Source organism: Onychostruthus taczanowskii, unplaced genomic scaffold (assembly GCF_017590055.1).
Source record: "Onychostruthus taczanowskii isolate IOZ18803 unplaced genomic scaffold, ASM1759005v1 scaffold61, whole genome shotgun sequence".
Classification (NCBI taxonomy): domain Eukaryota; kingdom Metazoa; phylum Chordata; class Aves; order Passeriformes; family Passeridae; genus Onychostruthus; species Onychostruthus taczanowskii.
Window position 1 is genome coordinate 2,365,827 of NW_024503790.1, and position 21,865 is coordinate 2,387,691.

Sequence of the window (21,865 nt, forward strand, 5' to 3'; positions counted from 1 at the left end):
TACAGAAAAGCTCGAAATTCGAGTCAGGAGCCCTAAATTCACTCCTTTAATCACACATCCACCCCTGAGGCACTTCATTCAGGTGTCTCCAGTTGGACTTGCTACTTCCTGTATTGCAATTATATTAATTTCTCTGTTAGTAGTGCTCCAATGTGCTGCTCACTGCATTTTGCACAGGAATGCAGTGTTGCCCTTCCTAGGCTGACCAAGAGAATACTTCACTACAAAAATAAATAATGTCTAGTTGCTTCTGGCACCTCAGTCCAAGCATATTTATCACTTTTGGCTGATCAGTGCCTGATTCAATGTCCCTAAAGCACAATGGGTTTATACCCAGATGAATTCAAAATGCATTTAATCAGGTCTTTGCTAAATGTGCTCCCAAATTTCACATCTCATGAGCACAACAGTACTGCAGTACTGACTCTTAGAGCATTATTCCACTTCACTGTGCAGATTGATACAATGGATTTTCCTCTGCATGGATTATGTCAGTGAATGTGTGTTTGTACAAGCAGGCTCTAGCTTTAGCTCTAGATTTAGTTCATCCCCAATGTGCTGCTGCCTACATGTGTGGCAGTCTAGGATTAACACTAAAAATATATTTATATTTTATCAGAAATGAACAAAAAAAAAAATCAGAACGACAATTTCACATATGAGTTCAGTGACAGAAAGAATCTTCCACTATTTAAGCTCTCAGCTCTGCTGCCTGAGCCTTCCTGTCCAGCCTCCACAGGGGAAGTGCAACAGCTTTTTTGGGCCCAGAAAGAGAAGTCCTGGGTGGCCTTTAGCAAAGAAAACATTGCTTCATGGTTTGCTCCTTCCCCAGTGTGTGCTGGGAACAGCTTCATCATGGGATGGAAAGTAAAGAAAGAGAAGGAAGAACTGTCCATATCTTTTAGTTCTTCAAAGTAATTTCGAAGTTCCCCATTCAAAAAGCTGAAATGAAACCAGTGGCAGCTCCTCTGGAGAGAGGGCAGTTTGGGATGGGATGTGCTGCCTCTCCACTGAGACAGCCCACAGACACTTCAGAAACAAAAATCACATCTTAAAACTATGAGTAGATTTAACAATTGAACTCTAAAGAATTAAACACCATAGAAACGTTTCACACTTTCTGTTTTTCTTTCCAAGGGTCCACAGTCCACTCACTCAATCCTGTGCAAAGGTCATGTTACTATGGATATGACCTGCAAGAAATGTGTTGCCTCAGAGCAGCACAAGTCACATGAACAGGCTGAAAGCCAAGACTTGCTGATTCACAGTCCTGTAGGATTTTCATGCTCGTGCTGGGTTCAGTGCAGAGCAGTCCTTGTGCCAGCCTATGTTCGTCCTTTGAAAGTGTTCATGCAGGTGTAGCTCCCAGAAAACTTGTGGATTTCTTCAAGCGCTGCCTGGGGGAGAATGCTGGTGTAGAAGCAGAAAGAAAAGGAGCAGATGAGACAAACCCCCTCAATCTGTTCTAATGAGAGAGGTGTAAATATGCATTTATGGACATAAATACACAAATGTTCAAAAGCCAGCTAGTGAGAGGCACAGACAAAACTGGCATCAGTTTCCTGCTCTGAGGAGGCTTACAGGGAGGAAGTTCCACCCAGTCACTCTTTCTCTACAGAAATATTTATCCAAAAAAAAGTCTGTAAAAGCTCTAACTTGGAAGATACCATTATGTTTTACTCCTTCTAAATACAATACTCTGATATATACAGATTTAACCTCCATTCTCTGGTTAACCTGCCATCTGGCTGTGCATGGCATGTGGCCTCCTTGTCCTAAAGTATGGATAGAGACCTGATTTCCTGACAGTTACTGTAATGGAAAATAACCTATTAATTCTCAAAATAAAAAGGAGCAGCCCTTTTTCTTGTTGACAGAATTTCTGGTAACTTTTACTCCAAATTTTACATTCAGAGCAAAGCATTTACTGTGAATTATTTTTTCTTGTTTGAAATGCAATACTGAAATTATTTTCCACAGAAGTCTTATTGCCTTGTTTCAGTTCCTGACTGCAGCAGCTTTTCCAAAGGCTTTAGTGCAAACTGTCATGGAAACACAACGGTGAATGTCCTTCCTCTGTGCTTGTTCCAGGATATGAAGTTATGGTTTTTTTCCTTAGGTACCTTAAAATTTCAGTCCTGGTCATACACAAAAATATTGATTTAATAGTTTCACTGATATAACATAGGCAATGCTCTCTAAATGCAGGTGGGATGTCCAGGCCTTATGGTTCAGAAATGCTGCACAATAAAAAGCCTGGAGTTCAACAAGTGACTTAATAAATCCCAATCAACTACCTGTGCAAGTTAATGATTATGAAATTCCCTAGACAAAAACCCAGTTTACACCTCAGGAATGCAAATTCTGGGAACAAAACTGGTTTCATGAGGGGTTATACCAAAAAAAAAAAAAATCTCCAAAGGGAATTTCCAAGTGTCTCCCTTTCGCTTCCATGACTGTCTTTCAAGGGAAGAGATGAGAGAGCAGTTCAGTCAGCCTGAGCTCTGCCTCAGGGAACAGACACAGAGCCAGCCTTCCCTAGGTGGCCAGGCTGTTGCTGGGCAAAGGAAATACTCACCTTTTTAGGATAACAAGAACGTGCATTGTCCATGGAAGGAGCAGGAAGGCTTGATTCATCTGAACAGCTTCTACCGTCCTCCTCGCCACCGTCTCTGGCTTGAGAGGAGGAAAAAGGCTAGGGAACCTGAACAAAGGAAATAAAATAATTACAGCTGAACCAACTCCTTCTTTAAGGTGTTACTGACCACGTCCTGTTACTCTAAGTCATTGCTGGTAACTGGCCATCAAACATGCCCAGCACAGGCTATGTCTCTTAGAGGCAGAAAATTCCAGCTCCAGCCAAAAATGCCCAAAAGCAGAAAGGCAAGTTCCCATTTAGCTAAACAGTTAAGAATGTACATGTTGGTGCCCTCAGGGAGAAGTGGCAGAGAGTAATCAGAGCCCTGATTCAGGGCTTTTCTTAATTTGAATGCAAACCAACACCAAATGCTGTCTTTTCAGCGATGGTGTTTTTCCTTTTACTCTCTGTTCCTCTTTGCTTGATTCAAATCCTTGACAGGTGAAAGACAAATATTTTCCTCCATTGCTTTTAATACCAAACATAAGGCTTTTCCCAGCTCCTGCAAGAGCTTGACACTGCAGATTTTCTTGACTAAGAGAGCACAAGCTGTATTAAAGGTTATTTTACCCACTGTAAAAGATTAATTTGGACAGCCATTACTTGTTCTCTTGGACAGGGGTAAAAAGGAGGTACTGATAGTCTCACTTCAGTAAGTGGCTGTCATTCCTTTCAGTGGGAAAGGATTAAGTATTCCAGTGAATAAAGAAGGAACTTGTACTGTTAATTCTCGAGTAATTTGTAGACTGGTCTTTCTGCATGAACATTGCAGACCTTGCAGATGGCTTCCCCTCCCTGTCTGGTATGGCTTGAACACATGCAGGGAAAGCCAGCTTCCAGTTCTCTCAGCAGCAATGTCTCCCCAGCACAGGGTGGTGCAGGAATATCCCAGCACACTGAGGGAACCAGTCTGATGGGTCCCAGGTGGCCTGAAGTGACCCTCTGTTCCCAGGCAGCCAAATGAGACATCAAATTCTCTTAACTAAATGAAGCATTAATTAGGAGTGTATTCTGATGATTCATTTAAAATGAGATGCTTTATTCTAGCTCCCCTGGACTGACCTGATTCTCATGCCCTGGAACATCTCTGTGCTGGTGTGGAAGGGCAGGACTGTGGTGGCATTCACCCCAGGACAGTCCAGCAGCCCCAGGGTCAGGCTCTCCATGAAGGCAAAGGATGAGGCTTTGGAGGTGCAATAGTCAATGGCACCAGGGATGGCTGACAAGGCCAGGACAGAGTTCAGGCAAACAATGTGCCCATTCTGGAGCTCCAGCATCCTTGGCAGGAATGCTTTGGTGGTCTGAAGAATAAGAGAGTTAAAAGAAGAAAAGAAAAAAAAAAATTGCTTAGCAGTGATACAACAAAAATAGCACTGACTGAAAAAGATAAAGGTGACACAGACACAACAAGCCCAAGTGTTCCTGTTCACTGTGTAAGGAAAGGAGGGGCAGAGGACCTCGTTGTTTTGTCATTTTCTGAGATTCTAAGTGGGCAAAGTTTGTTTAGAAACACAACAAAAGTCTTTCCTAGCACATACATAAGCAGTATCCCCAGACAGAGGCCATGAACAGAGTGCCTTCTATGCTTAAGAACTTTTACAGGATAAAGTCTTCAAGTAAGTGATGAAATCACAAGAAGCTCTTTTTATTTTCTATTGTCTGATTCAAACTGGACTGAGTTTCACAGCTCCCTTCCCTGTAGTCCCACACTCCTCTGATGTTCCCTTCACATCACCACACAGGAAACTCCTCTGTGAGCTCAGGCTTTGACAAAGACATCAAATGTTTTATTGGAAATCACAGAATGGGAATAAAGAGCATCACATACTGAGTACTACTGAAAAAAATATAGTTTTTGGGGGTTTTTTTTTTATTATTTTTGATCTCTTTCCTCCTGCCTTTGCCCCTCACATTGTTTTTTCTCTTGTGACCTCTTTCCTCCTGCCTTTGCCCCTCACATTGTTTTTTCTCTTGTTTTCAAGATAGACTGGTTTTACCAAGCATCCCTTAGAAAGATCTACTGGCTGTAATGTGTCCCTCTCCTTCCCAACTCTGAGTACATGGGACACAAGAGCTTATCTCACCCAGAACTGCCCCAGGGTGTTTATGTGCTGGGATTTGAGCAGGGCATCGTCGTCGCTGTCCATCAGGCTCTTCCCATGAACCACAGCAGCATTGTTCACCAGGATGGTGATGTCACCCACCTGCAGGAAAAAAAAAAAAAAAAAACTTGTGAAAAAGGGTCGGTCTCTCTCCTCACAAATCAGCCATTTCCATTAGAGCTGAATAGCCATTAGTGCCCAAATACATTGTTATTTTCATGGTTTTTGACATTCTTGCCTATGGGCCTTGTAATCCTTTGTATCACCTCACACAGATAGCTGGACTTCGTACAAAATCTTATCTGTGTGGTCACCCTCCTTTTTTCCCAATATGGTTTTTTTTCCCATCAAATACTGAATCACAAAATCACAGAATTGCTAAGGTTGGAAAAGACCTTTGAGATCACCAAGTCCAACCACCAATCCAGCTCCACCACGGTGTTCAGCACTAACCCACCTCCCCAGGTGCCACATCCACATGGATTCTGAACACTTCCAGGGATGGTCACATCCACATGGATTTTGAACACTTCCAGGGATGGTCACATCCACATGGATTCTGAACACTTCCAGGGATGGTCACATCCACATGGATTCTGAACACTTCCAGGGATGGTGCCTCCACTACTGCCCCGGGCAGCCTCTTCTGATGCTTTACAACCATTTCCATGAACATGTTTTCACTAATATCCAATCTAAAACCTCCCTTGGTGCAACTTGAGGCCATTTCCTGCCATCCTGTCCCTTGTCCCCTGGGAGCAGAGCTGGACTCCCCTGGCTGCTCCCTCCTGTCAGGGAGCTGTGCAGAGCCAGAAGTGCATGGCACTATTTAAAGTGAAAGCACTTTGATTTGGAAGAGGCAAGGATGAAGGTGAAGGCTAATAATGGAAGTTTATAAATGCAGCTGACATCTTAGCAGCCTGTGTCTTTCATGCTGTCCTTCATTTACCCTCCTGGTGCTCTCTCCTCTCTTAATGCTCTGTTGTTTTTCCCCCTGTGAGCCAAGTGCTGCTGAGAGCACGCTGAGTTTGATCCATTTACGTGCCTATGGGTATAGAGGGGGCTGTTATTTAACACTGAAATTTGTGAAATGATCTATGAAACCTCCAGGGTGAACTCTGCTAAGGGGCAGGCTTTTATAATCTGTGCATTATACTCCACAATACACACTTTATATATAAAATACACATTACACATAATGGGTCTCCCCCTCCAGAGTCTCCTTTTTCCACAGGGAGCCCCCAGCTCCCCCAGCCCCTCCCAAGCAGTGTTTTTCCCCCTGACCTTCTCCCTCACGGCCTTGGCCTGCCGATAGACCTCCTCACGGTTCCCAACGTCGCAGATGAAGTAGTGGCACTCTGTCCCCATCATCCTGATCTCCTCCGTGGTCTCCTTCAGGCACTTCTCAGTCCGACCCCACAGGATGATCTGCAGCAAGGAACTTTTGTTAGAGGCGAACTGCTTCTGTTTCGTATCTGAAATAATTAAAGCGTGCTTCTGACTTGAACGGTTTGATGGAAATCTTTGATGTGTTTTCACTGCCAGGGCTGTTGTTTTGCTTCATTTAAGAAAAGCAATGACTTTCTGTTACATGGGGAGTATCAAGTGGGACCTGTGCTCCGCTGCTGATCTTCTGTTTACAGATTCTTTACAAGCAACACAAGCTAAAACAAAAACTCACATCTGAAGTCTAATGTGACTGGTATATGGAATATTTGGAAATTTTTCTGCATCATGTAATTTCAAATCTCTCCCTGTTTTTGCTATACACATGTACAGAATGACAAATTTATTTAAAACCACAAACCTTCCTGAATATCTGGTGTGTTCTCTACTTGTTTTATGTATGGAGATAAAATGTGCTCTGTAGTAAAATGTATTTTTTCAGCCTAGGAATTACTTCCAATGCTGACTGCAGGCTGGTGTCTCACGTGCATTTCAAACAAAGGTTCATCCCACAACAGACTTCTAAAGTGAAAATTTCAAGCATGAATTTATTTTGCAGCTCCTATATGCAGGATTTCACTTGCCACTGCCTTTTAACTCAATAAAAATTAAACACTGCTTCTTGTACAAAGAAAATTGTGAATATTCATAGAACAAGCATTCAAACAATGGAGCATGGATGTGATTTACAATGAGACATAACCAGCCACCCCTATCTGCATTCCTACACCATCAGTGAGGTCAGAAATAGAAATAACTTGAAAAGTCACCAGGTTCATTAACTTTCATCATGGGGCTTTGTCCAGTACAATTCTTTCTAGTGAGGCAAAAGCATCAAGTTTGAGATGGGGCTTCCACCACTGTCCTTCAAACATTAATCTGCAGCTAAACAGATGTAACCACAATATTTTTTTAGCACCTTAATTGCTTCTATTTTAAGGCTACTGGAAGGAACATAATTTCATCTCTGTTACTTAAGATATCTATGAATGAACTGATCTATGGCTTTTGCTCTTCAACTAAGTCTTCTCAGCACTTATGTTATAAATGGTGAGTCACTCTTGTTCTGCAAAAAATAAATTGCTGAATGGAGCACGCTACTGCAATCAGCTGACTGTTCTGTGACTCTAAGAGCAAGATCCAAAAGAGAGAGAAGAAATGGTTGCTACACTGAAAATGCAAAATTATGGTGCTATTTCCAAGCATGTGTGACCCAGGAATAGTTCCTCCTCACACTACTGTGTATGAATCTGACCAGTATATTGATTTTTTAATGGTTAAAAATAAGTGCACTTACACTTAAAAGATTAAAAGAATCTTTACGTTTTCTGAAAGTTGAAAGAACAGAAGGAAAAAGGTCTGAATTGCATCACTGCTTATAGCTCAATCCCTGCAATTATCTTAATAACAGCAAGATAAACATAAAATTATGTGTGCAATATTCTTACCCCACAACGAATCTCTGGCAGGGAGCTTTAACATGCTTATTTTTAAGAACTAGCTAAGCTTATCTCATAACTGGTACTAAAACTAATCTCTGGCAGGGTCAAAGAGCCTTTAGTGTGCCCAGCAAGGCTAAAATGCAGAAGTACCCAAATCCTTAACCACTTCCTAAACAAGTTACATTTACAATTAATCCCATTTCCATGTCATTAGCACATCTGTGAACACAAACACACCCAGACTGATAAGATTTATATCCTCAAATTCTCCAGAGCACTAACAAATCTGGTTAACCAGAAACTTCAGAGTGTGTATAAATATGCCAGAGCCATTTCACGGGAAATCTTATCTCAGGGGAAGTAATTTTCAAGGAAAAAGCTGTGATCACACTTAAAAACTATAAGAAAGCATATGGCTGAAATTGCAGCTTGTGCACTGGCCTGGCTTCTAAAGTCTCAGCGTATCACCCTTGGCCATCAGGGCTTGGCATCTCCTCAAAGCTTGTAAAACTGATGGCTATTTACTCACTTCTGATCCCAGGGCTAGACTGAGGAATATTTTTCATGTGTACACTGCAGGCTTGAAGGGAAATCAAGAACATGTGAGAAATTTCACAAGCTCTCAGGAAGTATTTACAAAATACTGTTCAGCTGCGAGCACATGCACACTTGCTCTCCCTTTCACAACCCACATGGAAAGGGGAAGGAAAAACCTCTGTGGAAAGGGGAAGAAAAAGCCAGCACAAAATGTCAACTGCAAACATCAAGTCTGATGCCCACAGAGTTTTGCATCCGGGTGAACTTCACCCTCTTGGCAGGGTTGGATTAGTCAATGTGCACACTTAAAAATGAAGTGACTTGATGGAAGGTAGGACAGGAAGAGGAGAGAAAGAGAAATAAGGTGTCAGACAAGGAGAGTGTAAGGCAGGAAACTGTGCTCACATATCTAACACTCCAGTGCTTCACACTGCTATTGCTAAATAAAAAGTAGATCCCTCACTCTTCACTTCAATCTGTTTCAAACATCCACAGAGCCTCCTATTCCCAGGAGCTACCACTGGTGCACGGAATGTCAGGAAATATACATGGAAGAACAGTTAAGCAAAGGATGACCTGTCAAAGGAACATCTGTCTGTGATGCAAGTCTTGGATATACTATTTTTTTATGACCCAACAGTTTCATTGAGACCTTTAATATCCTATAGGCAAGGTGACCCCGTTAAAATCTGGGCCATCTGGGGAAGGCAGGATTTGCTGTTTATCCTGCTGACAACATTCATTTCAACACTGACTTCTTTCCATGAGACGTTTTCATGTCTTTGATACTGTCCACACTCAGGTGAAGGCTTCAGCCTGTGTAAGGGAAAGGCAGTAAATAAAAGACCATTCTTTTGTGAGAGGTCCCTGATGAGCCAGTGGGAAGTGAGGGCTCCTGCCGTCATTTCTGCTACTTTTTACAGATGGATAAAACTCAGAACTCAATACAATGTGCTTTTGGTCCAACTTCAAGCTTGACTGCTCCTATGAGATCATATGAGACTTTAAATTTCTCTCTTACATCTGGCCAGACTGAATTGGCACAGGCTTCCCCCCAGCCTCCCAGGACATCAGATCTTACAGCGAGACAAGTCTGGAGTTGCTGCATTTGTCTCACAGTTGAGGCTTCTGTTGCTGCTGAACATCTTTAGGAAGGGCTTGGTTTGCAGTCTTTCTGCATAGGCAATACAGCGGTTTTCTGATCTTTCTGATGTTTTTTGGGTTCTTTCTCTCCTACTGCCTCCTGAGATTTGCTACAAACTCCTCAGTTCTCTGTGCTCCTGCATTCACCCTCTTCTGCAAAATGTGCCATTAGTGATGATCATCCAGTGCTCCTGAACAAACCCTTCTGCTCCCTGTTGACCTGATCGGCCACTGTGGCCTGGGGTTGTTTGCTGCTGCTCCATGAGCTCCAGTTACCCAAACATTGGCTCTTCACTTCCCTTGGGACAAAGGAATATTATTCTCTGCTCAGTAAACACCAAGAAAGGCACCACTTTACTTCACCCTGCCCCAGCCGGGATTCGAGGGCTCAGCAGTCATGCAGAGTCCAGAGATGTGGTTTCAGAAATGGTCCATTTTATTAGGAAACACAATTTTTCAAATGTAGACATGGGGCTCAGAGTCTGGTCTGTCTCCTCTTTCCTTTCTAAGTGCAAGTCTGAATTGGCAGTAAGTGTGTCCCAAATGGAAGCTGAGAATGACTCCAACAGACACAGAAGTTCCTGTCTGGACAGAGGAAAATGAGAAGGAAAAAGGAGAGGCACTGTGTTCATGATTTCCCAGCCTGTCAGGATGCTGCACAGCCACCCATTCACCGTAACATAGTGGTGGACAGAGGAATATTTAATTTGCATTTTGGACAAATTCTTGGACAGTTAGTTTTCCATCCTGGAAATAATCCAGCCCTTATTTCTTCCCCCTCTTCATCTCTAGTGATCCTCCCCTGCCTGTTCCTGCTGCACCAGACACTCTCTCCTTTCACGGAGTTACTGACCAGAAAATTGGCCAGGGGAGGTGGATAATCTTGCTCCAAGGCTTCCTGCCTGTGCTTACCTCGGTGTGACCCCGGGCTGGCAGCAGCCAGGGAGGCAGGTGGAATGGGAAAGCCATCCTGACACTGCAGGCTGCCGGAGGAGCAGGGCAGGATCCCGCCACTGGACACAGGGAAGAAGAGATTGATGATGATGGAGGAACTCTGCGTGCCCTCCTCCCCTTGATGAACTTCAAAGTAGGCAAGGGCTGTGACATCACACTTGGTGGTGCAGATTTTCCCAGGATTTATCAATGGATTTTTGCAAAACAAACCCTATCTGTCGATCTGGAGTCACAGAACTCCTTATCTGACCTTAGGAAAATCCTTTCAGCTGGAGGGGCAGGCACTGCATCCTCTGCTCCCAGAGGATTAACTCTGGATTTAATCTGGATCCTTTAACTCTGGATTTAATTTAATGAGGCCTGTCCCGAGGTCAGAGGGGACTCAGAGGGAAGGGTTTTGCTGCTGTTGGACCAAGGCAAGGCTGTCCAACAGAGACCTGCACTGGCTTCGAGCCAAAAGCGCCAGTCCTGACTGCAGAGCCAAAGCCTGACTTTCACCATAACACAGGAAGAGTTATGCTTCTGACCACCGCAAAATCAGATAAAGCCACTAATTTATATAAACTGGTCTAGACTGAAGCTGCCATCAACCACAATATAAACATGTGATCAATGCTTCCAGAGACTGAAGGCTATTACTACTGCAGGACACAAGGTCAGAGCTAGCTTTACATCATTTACAAGGCTAGTTAATTTGTTCAGTCCGATTTTACTGCTAGCACAACTCAAGAACGGCAGCAAAGGAATGTTGCCCTTTTACGTTGGCAATTATTTTGGCACTGTATCTCCAGCAAACCCACTGTGCTAAAATTTTTGCCTCCAGTGAGCTGGAGCAGTACTGGAAAGGTGTCCCAGCACAACTGCCACTATTGGGTTGTATTTGAGTAAAGAACTGCTCACTCTTGGTCTGTTACAGCACAAGGTGGGCTGTGATTAGCAGATATAACTTCCATTCTGAAAGTTTCTCCATTCTACGACTCATGAAGCAATCCTCTGATACAATCTGAAGACAGTGAAAGATTGAAGTGTTGCAGAGAGACACAAATGCCCTTCCTGCCTGATCTCATTATTGCTGCCTCCACAAATCAAGCACAACTCCCAGCCCCAGTTCAGCAGCGATAGGAAGTAGTTGGTAGGTCAACACATTTCATTCCCCCTTTCAATCTCCTTCCTAGTCCAGGGGAACAAAAGTTGCTCTGTGTGAGCTGGTATCTGTAATTGCACAGACCTTTGTTCAAACACAGAAAGCCTTTCTGCGCCCAACACTCAGAGTTCCTGCATACTTTTAGGAAGCACAAAGTGTAGATAATCCACTGAAGTATGCCAGCCTTATCCCCCTATATTCACAACGCCTGGTACTACTAACTCACAGCCTGTCCTCGGAAAAAAACCTGCATTCCAGTGTGTCCCATAATCCTGGCAGAGTTGTGCGTGTCGTGAGAAAGGGAAGCTAAATCCCACAGCCTCAAAAGCTCCACGTCCTTTGCCTGTCAGTGGCAGATTTTCTCCTCCAGCCCTTCCCCTCTCTTGGCCCCAGGCAAAGGCAGACAAGTTCTTTCAGGAGTCCTCCATGGGAGAGGCAGCTCAAGGCTCGTTACTGGGAGAGGGAAAGGTGTGGCCCTGCAGTGGGAAAAGCCAATCTTTGCTTTAGAAAGGGGAAAAAAAAAGAGCCCTGTGATGCCTGAAGTAGGTCAAAATACTTAACCCAGCCCCTTAGTGACACTTCTGTAAAGGTAAGCAAATAAAACAGGCCAGTGGAGAATTTCTCTCAGTTCCCACAGTGAATATCAAAGCTGGAAAGGACAGGTATGAGAAAAGTTGCATGTTAACGTGGAGAATCAAGAGAGTAAGCTTCTGTATCTATTTCACATGCAAGCTTTTCAAGATTACTATTTAGCAGTTGTAAAGCCTGTAAGAATTGAATTTAAATTTAATCCTGCCACCCTGGTAAACACAAACCACAGACTTTATTATAAACTGGTTTAAGTCCAGGAGTAACATTTAGTAATGAGATTAAAAGTTAGGGCTAAAGAGACTTCAGAAGGCGACTAAAGGAGTGAATTCCAATCATTTTAGTCTGGAGTCAGAACTTTTACTAGTTCATATGTTGACTTAGCACTCAATGGGATTAACATTATTCACCTAAACAACAGTCAATTCCAGATGTACCCCGGTCATCCCTTTTTCCCTCTTAAAGAAACCAAACAGCACCTAAAAAAAATCACAGAGGAGTAGGTCAACACCTGCCTGCTGTTCAACAGAGACCTTCCTTGGAAAGAAAATGTGTGATTTTCCGTGTGCACACAGGCATTTAAGCCCAGCTCCCTGTGAAGAAGTGAACAAATGCCCACTGTTCTCACAGCCAGGACTATGTAAGGACAGGTGGCCCCACGCTGACTTTTTTTTTTTTTCTCCAGTTTTTTTTTTTTTTTTTTCCCCCCAATTGCTTTCGTCTGCAGCAGGAGCTGCTCTGCAGACTGCCCTGGAGCAGGGAGGAAGGGCAGGGGTGAGAGGGTGAGGGTGTTTGCGAGGGGAGGTCAGGCAGGAGTCAGCCTTCACAATTCCACTAACGCCGGCACAGGGTCAAACCGGCAGAGCGCACCGAGGGGCCGCAGGCCGTCACCCTGCACGGTCCCTGGGAGCATCTGTGGGGTACAAAAGGGACAGAGTGGTGACGGTGAATGGCCTGGCAGCCCGTGTGTGAGAACAGGCTGCTGCTGCTGCTGCAGGGACCGCAGGCACACCGAGGAAGATCCTGCTTCTGTGAAATGCCACGCCGTGTTCGGTGTCAGGCACACACACGCAACCTGTGATTGTGCTACGTGTGGAAACCGACCGTGGGACACTTATAAAGACAATTCTAATAAATAACTGAGGGGGTAAAGCGTGGAAGAAGGCCTTTGAACTTATCCTTTGTTCGCAATTAACCTTTGTAAGTCTTAAGTTGATTTAGGAGCATTTGAATTATTTGACAGGAACTTTCTGCTTGTAGCTAAGCCTTAAAGAGTTTTGCAATAATAACCTTTTGAAGTATAATTTTAGAATATTGCTTGTAGTAAGGATCTTTGAAACTATAGCTTTAGAATATATAAAAAGGAAACATGCTTATCTCAAAGCCTTAACAAAACAGTGAAAAGCAGCTTGAGAAAGGAAGATGAACAACTCAAGGATTGATAGTTTTGACCAAGGGAAGCTGGACATCACTGCTATGAGATTTATAGTCCTTGCAATTAAAAGGTGGACCCACATCTGGAATCTGGACCTCACCAGCTGGGACAGCTCCTTCTTCTTTCAGAAGCCGTACCCCACCATCTGGGGATACTCCTTTCTGGGATACATCCTGAGAGAAACTAAATCACAATAGTGTATAGAATTGTGACGTAAAAATTGGGAATAGAAACTGCTGAGAAAGCTTAGGAGTACCCCTATAAATACCTGTAAGCCTCAACTATCAGCGTGCAGGTGGAGGGAAAATTTCCCCCACTGTACCCAGCGCTGTATTGCTCATACTTTACCATATTAATTAATAAATTGATTGCTGCTTGAATATTGGCCTAGTCAAGCTTCTCATTTACAACACTGGAAGATTCTCTGGCTGCAGCACAGGAAGAAGTGGCAAATCTGGGGGTGGGGAGAGGGGTTAGAAAAGTTCTGTATTTGAGGTAAGGCTTTGGAGACATCCACCAAGAGAAATATAATACTCCACCCTGCAAAAATAACTAGTGTGCTGCTGCCGCCTCCGTCTGCTTGGCATGGCATCCCTATAATCCAGATTCCTATAAAAATGTCCACAGATCTCAGGAAATTGTGGGGAGGGGAAATATGCAGGTGCAGAAAGCCCTTTTGTCCTGCAAGCACAGCAGACAAGATGAAGGGATAAAAAGTCAGTAAATAACATTTCAAAGGGGAAAAAGAAATTACTATGATGGTCTGACAGGACATTTCAGCATCGCTGAAGTTTAACTGTGTGCACATTTTTCTTCCAAAATGCTGCATTATTATTTTTACTTACAGCATATAACTATCTGGGTAAAGAACCTATGGCAGGTTAAATGTTCATGTAAGACAGTTAGACATTTACTACAATGCAAAGTTATGTCTACACTGAACAGTAACTGTTCTTGGAAAGCTAAAAAAATCCAGAAGTTAGATTACAAGGTAATGTTAGGAGAAAAGGACATGTGGAATTAAAAAGTGGCTCCAATACAGTATTATTTCACCTGACTGGGCAAAACTGCCCACAAACTGCCTCTTCAACAATTAACTGAAAAGTGTGCTTCTTCTTAACTAAAATGGAAAAACCTGACAATATAAATATATGTAAAAGAAGAATTCAAGAGCTACAAACTGAGTGCCAGTTGAAGTGGATTCTTCTGTAGAGTTTGCCTTTCCATTTCTGAGATGAATGCTGGAGCAGAGCAGCCTAACCTTGAAATGCTGGGTGGTTTTAATTCCAGTGTGGAGGGCTGGGCACTGCATCCCCCCAGGACAGCACTGACTCCTAGGCTAGACCCTGCATGGCTTATAAAATCATTAGTTATGCTGCATTACCAGTTTAAAGAATTGTCAGCTTTAATTCAGAACACCTTCAGTTTTGCTCCAAGCTAAATCATGATGAGCAGCTCATCAGCACTTCACTTATTTTGGGGAATATATAAAAAAAATTCTCTACAAGCTCTATAAAAATTAAAAAAATAGATTTATCAATTCGATGGTATACTCAAAATATCAGTGAAAATAAAAACTAGGGAAGGGTTTAAATTTGTTAAGCTGGAGAAGGTTTGCAACAAAAATAGCCACAGAAACCTAAGGGTGAATAATGTTCCCAATGCTGTCATTATAAACTGCCCTCCAGAAAGGGCTAAAATGTGCTCCAGATCATCCATGTGCATAATGGGATGCAGCTCTTGACTGAAAAAATAACTTCTCCCGTGAGGTTACTGGAGAAGTATTGGAGTTAAAATAGCCTGCCTTAAATTTGTGCATAAACTGAACACCAGCAACTGCTCCAGACAAGCTCCCCTACAAGCCTTTCTCTGCCTCTAGAAAAAGAGAACTGCTACCATTTTCAAACTGTATAAAAGCTGTCAAAAGGTGCCTTTCTTGTAACAATTTTAGTTGAAGAAATAAAGGACACTGCTTAGAAGAAAGCTTCAATATTGAAATGCTTAACTGGTTGCCTATCTTTTCATGTGCTTTTCAAAATGTTATTTTTTAATGGTGGCTGTTGCTATGCAACAGAGCAGAATCTCTAAAATCTATTCATGAGTTGTACAAATGGCAGTTTTCAGGACATATTTAACTCTCTCAGTCTATTAAGTCAAAGAAGGAGGATGGGAATCAGAGGACTGTAAGCTCCCAGAGCACAACCCCCACCCAGGGGTACAACGTGGCTTAAAAAGGGTTTTTCACTGATCATACAATTTTTTTCAATACACTGTTAAGATGAAGTAGCTACCTTGCTTTCAAAAAAATGTGAAAAACAGCACAGCTCTGTTAAATAAAATGATATCTATATGTAAAACCAAAAAGTTATATACATGCTCATTACTTTTTCCCAGAAATGATCAAAGCATTTCAAATTCAGATTTTGCCACAATGGTAGTTATTAAACAAGAGGTGCTGGTCAGGCAGTCACAAATCCAGCTTTAGCATACTCCTGACTTACAGCTGCCTGAAGTTGCCATCTTTTGGATGTGACTCCATGCTTTTCAGGCCACTGCAATGCAAAATGAAGTTAATTCACATCAATGTGAACACAAAATCAATAAAGTTATCACAGAACGAGACAAACCTGACTTTCCAATAAAATAAACTACATAAAGTAACCTGGTCAGCAACTGAGATTTAACTGAGGGGCAGAAATAGAATGTTGAGGCACAATAATTCCCAGTGTGTTCAAAGGTAGTCACAAGCCCAGCTCTTTGCCTGAAGGGTTCCCTCCCTGCCAGCAGCTTCAGAGCATTGGGGATCTGGAAACTGCTCCAAGAAAGTGTGTGAAATTTAGCCCTAAAAAAACAGGCCTATTTTTGGTTGACTCACATCCACTTTTTGCTTCTACTGAAATAAAAGTGACAAACCCAAGTGAAGTACTGGCCTGAAGGACAGCAATCCCCACGAGCAGCAGTGATGGATTGTCAGTGCTGGAATTGCACTTAGAAACCTGGATTCTGAAACAAACAGCACTACTTGGCCTAAATCTGAGACTCAAATGCAAACCAAAAGGGTTTTAACTGTTTTTACTGATTCCAGTGGCTAAAGAAACCATTCTAACTTCATCCCAAATATATCAACTCCCTCTGAGATGGATCTTTTTCCAGTCTATAACCAGCATTCTGATTATTTAGTGTGTTTACAATTTCAACAACAACCTGAAAATGTGCAGCTTATAATTTTATATAATTTATTTTATAAACATAATTTATTTTCAGTGGTTAAGAATTTTCTATCTCTTATTGTCCCTTTGAAGTCAGTGAGGAAGAGAAACTAGAACCCCTTTCTAAATGTAAGATGCTATTGTAAATTTCTGGTTTTGCACAAACCCTGGACGGAGATGGGACAGTGTCAGCGTTCAAAGGCATCAGGAAAGCTCAGTGAGAGCTGTAAACAAGTGCAGTGATGTCAGGAGGAGCTGGCTGACCCACTGCTGAACTCTGGCTCTGAAGGACACACCAAGTGCCAGATCCCCTTCCCACACATGTGTGCACACACACCCCCACCCCTCTCGTCAGAAAAGGTGTCACAGAGCAATCTGCCACAGTTGCACACCATCATCCAGGGAAATAAACCCTGGAGCCCCTTTTGATGGCTGAAGACTTTGCTTTTGAAGAGACAAACCTACTTCCACAAGCACATCAAACATAAACACAGCACGGACAGTGGTCCCTAAGGGGCCTGGATCACAGTCCAGGAACAAGCAGCAAAGGCATTGCACAACCAGCACATCCCAAACCCAAAATCAAACGGCTCAATTCAGCAAGGCAGGACTCCTGCATTTCCCAGGGGCCTTGGAAATATTCTGACATAATTCCTGACAGCTCACTGCGGCCAGAGCCAGCCCTGCACTGCTCCCACTTGGGAAAGAAGCACTTGTCCCAGCTGGATGCCTTTAATGTCCCACTTGGAAGCATGACCTCGCCTCCTTAAGGCTGACTTTGTCCTCACTGGGGAGGTTTTTTTAGGAGTTGGGTACAGGGAATTTGAGGTTGTAGTCAACATCAAACCAAGCTGCTGAAAGGGGGTGTCAGGATTTTCCATTCCCTCTCCACCAAGCTTTGCCCAGGGAAGTGCTGATCAGAGACAAGCTGTCTGTGTTTACTGCCAGCAAGGAGACTGGAATGACAGATCGAAGACAAGCACTAATTTAATGTTCATGCAGAAAATATCTGACTGCCCACTGCTATTGCTGATCCATTCTGTTGAAGAGCATGGGAAGACAAACTGCTCAGTGTCTTTACAGCTCTTCACTCCCGTAATTTAAACTTGGTATATTTGAGATTTTTCTTGAGGCCCAGTAAAAAGATTACCTAAGGATTTCTGCTTTCAAGTAAAATGGTGCAAGTTTGTCAGCTCTTCAGACACAAAGAAAATCCTGGGTGTACCTGGTGATTCAAAGGGCAAATAGAACAAACATAAGCACATAAAAGATCATGGTTTTTTAAGTGGTGACTTCTGTCTTCTAAACGTAGGCCTGACCATAAAGGAGACATCTGCTCCTTAGTGAAGATTCTAAGAAACACTGAAGTAAGATCTTCAGTGCCTGAAGTCTGACTTTCTGCTACAGGCCAGCACTCACAGAAGTTCAGACAGCAGGATTCTAGTCCAGGACTTACTGGGAAAGAGAACCTACCAAAATGACAAAGAGTACCCATGGATACACTTGTACTGCTCAAGAGAAGGGAAAATGAATGACTGAGTGAAAACTCCATCTGCACCCATTTTTCTTGGCTCTTTCACTGAGATAAGGGAAGAAATAAATTATTAGCCAAGTCACACCAATTGCTACCCCACCTTTATACAGACTTTCTAATCTGTAGCCAAAACTGTGTCATACTACAGGATAATCACAGACATAGTCTTTCCAGGCATCATTTTACCACCTCAAAATATGTACAATTTTATGTTGGTTAAGTGTACTCAGAGGTACAACTGTCACTGGTTACACACTGGGAGCCAGGTTTACCTCACAGGCACACACCTAAAGCACAACTGATTCAGCAGAGCTGCATTTGTGCTTTCAAACATGATTTTATTGCCATAAATAGAGCACTAACACATTTGCTCAGGCAGTGTAAGAGAAATCCCTATGTTAACCAAAACAAATAAGCTCTGCAGCACTGCAGTCAGTAAACTGTAATTAAGAAGGTGGCAACATAAGGGCAGCTGTCCACAAAATCCCATTGTAATTATGCGTAGTTTATGGCTAAACTAATGGGATGAACAATTTAAATTAATTACAAACTCTGCCAAGGTACCCATCTATTCCCAAGTCTATTAATTAGAATCAATTTAATCCCCACTGGGATAAAGGTCAAACAACACGTATTTGACCCTTTTCTGCTGGCGTCAGTGTTATCAGCCAATGGATCTGGCAGCGCCTGGGTCTGACTTGTTCGACTCTTCAGGATGTTGACAGGATGCTTTGAAGAACAGAGTCTGGGCCCAGCTAAAAAAATCTCCAATAATTTCTGCTTTATATTCCTGATAAGCACGGGTTTTAAAAGGCCAGAGCTTATTCTCTCTCGGTGGTCAAGCTCTGAGGCTGTTGTTCTCTGTCTTGAGGAGTTTTTCTTCTCAGTCTCCCTTTCCTGCAGAAAACCTTGAAGCAGCAATTGTGTTAGATTTGTGTCTTCATTTTGGGACAGGAATCAAAGTGAAAGCGAACACTGAACACTAACTAGCATTTGTTATTGGATTTTAAAACAAATACGCAAACTTACACTCAACACTTAAATACTCAATAATCATTAGCTGACATTTTCAAACTGCTCAGAGGGAAAGACACCAAATTTCTAGACCCTTGTCCAATATTATGGGCAGGCAATCAAGAGAACTGTTACTTTTTTTCTTCTCCCCATCATTCCTGCAGAATGAATTAACCATTCTTCAGTGAACATCACTGTCATCTATTTGTCCTAATTCTTCAGGGTTTTTTGGGTTTTTTTGTTTTTTTTAACTTGCCTTGATACTTTCATTCCTTTCAGGTTACTGTCAGGCCAAGTTCCTGGCAGTTTGATGTAAAACCAGATAGTTCTTGATATGCTGACTTTGAATGTTGCTGATGTCTTGGAGAAATGGAACTCAGTGTATTCAGAGTTTTCTAAGTTCCTCCTTTGTAATTTTACTACAGTATCACTCTAATAAAGCAGGTTTCCACAGCAGCCTTCAGAATAATAAAATCTTTGATTCCTTTAAAATGTTTTAGTCAAATGCTTAGGACTGTATGCATGGATTATGGTCACTCTTAAAGCAAATTACAGTGCCTGGCTAATTAAATCAGACATTAGCTCAACAGCATGTTTGATTCTTTTATAATGCAGTAAAAACTACCTACAGTGCTTCAGATGGAAACAGTTCTACAAGTCTGGGACTTTTTCTAGCCTGTGCCAGAGCCATGACATAAATGCAACACAAATACTCAGCAGCACTTTTACAAGTCACTGTAGGTGATGAAACTACACAAATAAAATAGGGATGAATCACTTCAGGTAAGTGGCCTGAAACATCATGGCCCAAAACCTTCCTGCCAGCCCTGAAGTTCAGAAAATCCATCTTCCTCCTTCCTGTGGTCCAAATGAGACTGAGAATCCTGGAATCAGACTCTGGCTGAGGCTCTGGACCTCTGGATGTCCTCTGGTCCAACCCCCCACTCAGGATCAAGCACCTCCTCTACTGCTTGACCAGGTCAGCTCATTTTTAATTTCACTGCCTCCCCCTCCAGCTTGCCAGTTCTGAGCCTCTGTTTTCACTTTCCAGGTATTCACTTTCACTTTATCCATACTCCCCTCACCTTTCATTTAGCATTAAGTCTACTGCAGCCTTTACATCCCAGCATTAATTTTTAGAACATCCTGTCTGTTTTCTACCACACTTCCTGCACCTCTCTAAACATTCTTCAAAACTACTGCTACTTTTCAAACCCCACCTTAAAACTTCCATTGCTGTGATTCCTCTTCCAAAACTTGAAACTGGCTCAACAAGTGGTGCTGCAGTCTCTGGCTTTCATCAGCAGAGTTCTGTGTTGGTACTCATTGTCACCTTTTGGTTTTTATCTCCACTGTCACATTTATTTATTTTATCCCTGCCAACCCTGAGGTCAGCATCATCATCTGCTGTTCTTACAGAGCACATTTAGCATCTTTATGCTAAACAGTCTTTGGTGTGAAGTCAGTTTTTGAGGCACTGCAGTGGCATTAATATATAACCTCATCTTTGAAACTTTAAGATTTTTTACAGCATTGGCACAGTCCTTGTATTTAGTGGGAAGCCTCATTTAACTGCCTTGGTGCCAGACCTTCAGCATGTTAAAAAGTGCTGGATCTTGGCGTGCCAACACAGCATGGTCTCAATTGGGACAGTATTTTCTCATTACATCACTGTGTCTTGATGGGAGATGACAAGACTGTAACTCTGCAAGTACCACTTCTTGTTAACATGATTTATTCTCCTTACAACATACCCAGCAACAAAACACAGGTATGTTCCAAATTATAAGTTAAAACAGCTCCAGCCCAGGCTGCTTCACAGACACCAAAGATCTGAGAGCTGATAAATTCTGGCAGTGCCTGCCAGGCAGAGACACTTATTCAGCATTTATTCCAACTGCTGGCCTTGGCACCAGCACCCAGCACAGGCTTCATGCCACGGCAGCCTGGGACTCCAAACAAGGGCTCTTCTGCCCATCCCTAAATCCAATCAACAAAGTAGGGAGCTGCCAACAGGAAGCCATTAAATAAAGCTGCTGTCAGGATGTAATCTTTGGAGGAATAAAGCCTTTCTGGAGACCATAAAGCCACCCCATCAGATCTATGCTCTCATACTTTACCAAAAGTTTCAAATTAATGCATTATTTCATATGACATGGAAAAACATTCACTCCCCAGCTCTTCTCATGTACTTCTGGTTGCTGATAAGTTGTGACATGCTCTACTGGTTCACTGTAAGATTAAGTGCTTAAATTTAAGGAAGATTAAAGTAACCATCATTTAACATATCCCTGAAGCTGCTGCATTCCTATGGTGGTTTCTTTCCAACCACACACACAACAGGAGAGATTAATCACTTACAACCTCATATTTGCACTACAGGTAAGTATGCTCATTACACTAAGATATCTACAGCATAGAAAATGTGCATTTTCCTTTTAGATTACATTATCCTTTTCACACAATGTCAGATTGCCTTTTCCAAATGGTCACTTACTTTTCTGCATTTCACAATGACTGCACAGAAATCCATTAGACCCATGGGCTGTGTGTCATTGTGGTACCATCACAGGGCAGGAAAAGCTTTCAGAACAGGGACAGATGCTCACCTGGCAACAGTTTCTTAGCACTGAAATCTAAATAGATATATATGTAAATTTTACACTGAGTCTTTTGAAA

At 42.6% G+C, this 21,865-nt stretch overlaps 1 protein-coding gene across 1 annotated transcript in view; it reads right to left on the minus strand.

The window, feature by feature from the left end:
* Positions 1–587: 587 nt before the first annotated feature.
* DHRS3 (dehydrogenase/reductase 3) overlaps positions 588–21,865 on the minus strand; it is a 28,297-nt gene continuing 7,019 nt past the window's right edge. Inside the window, exons 2-6 of the mRNA XM_041419546.1 lie at positions 6,025–6,168; positions 4,723–4,842; positions 3,701–3,939; positions 2,579–2,704; positions 588–1,410 (exon numbers count right to left, since the gene is read on the minus strand). Of these exons, the coding sequence (XP_041275480.1) occupies positions 1,326–1,410; positions 2,579–2,704; positions 3,701–3,939; positions 4,723–4,842; positions 6,025–6,168 (714 nt within the window). The 3' untranslated portion in view covers positions 588–1,325. The remainder of the gene's footprint in view (positions 1,411–2,578; positions 2,705–3,700; positions 3,940–4,722; positions 4,843–6,024; positions 6,169–21,865) is intronic.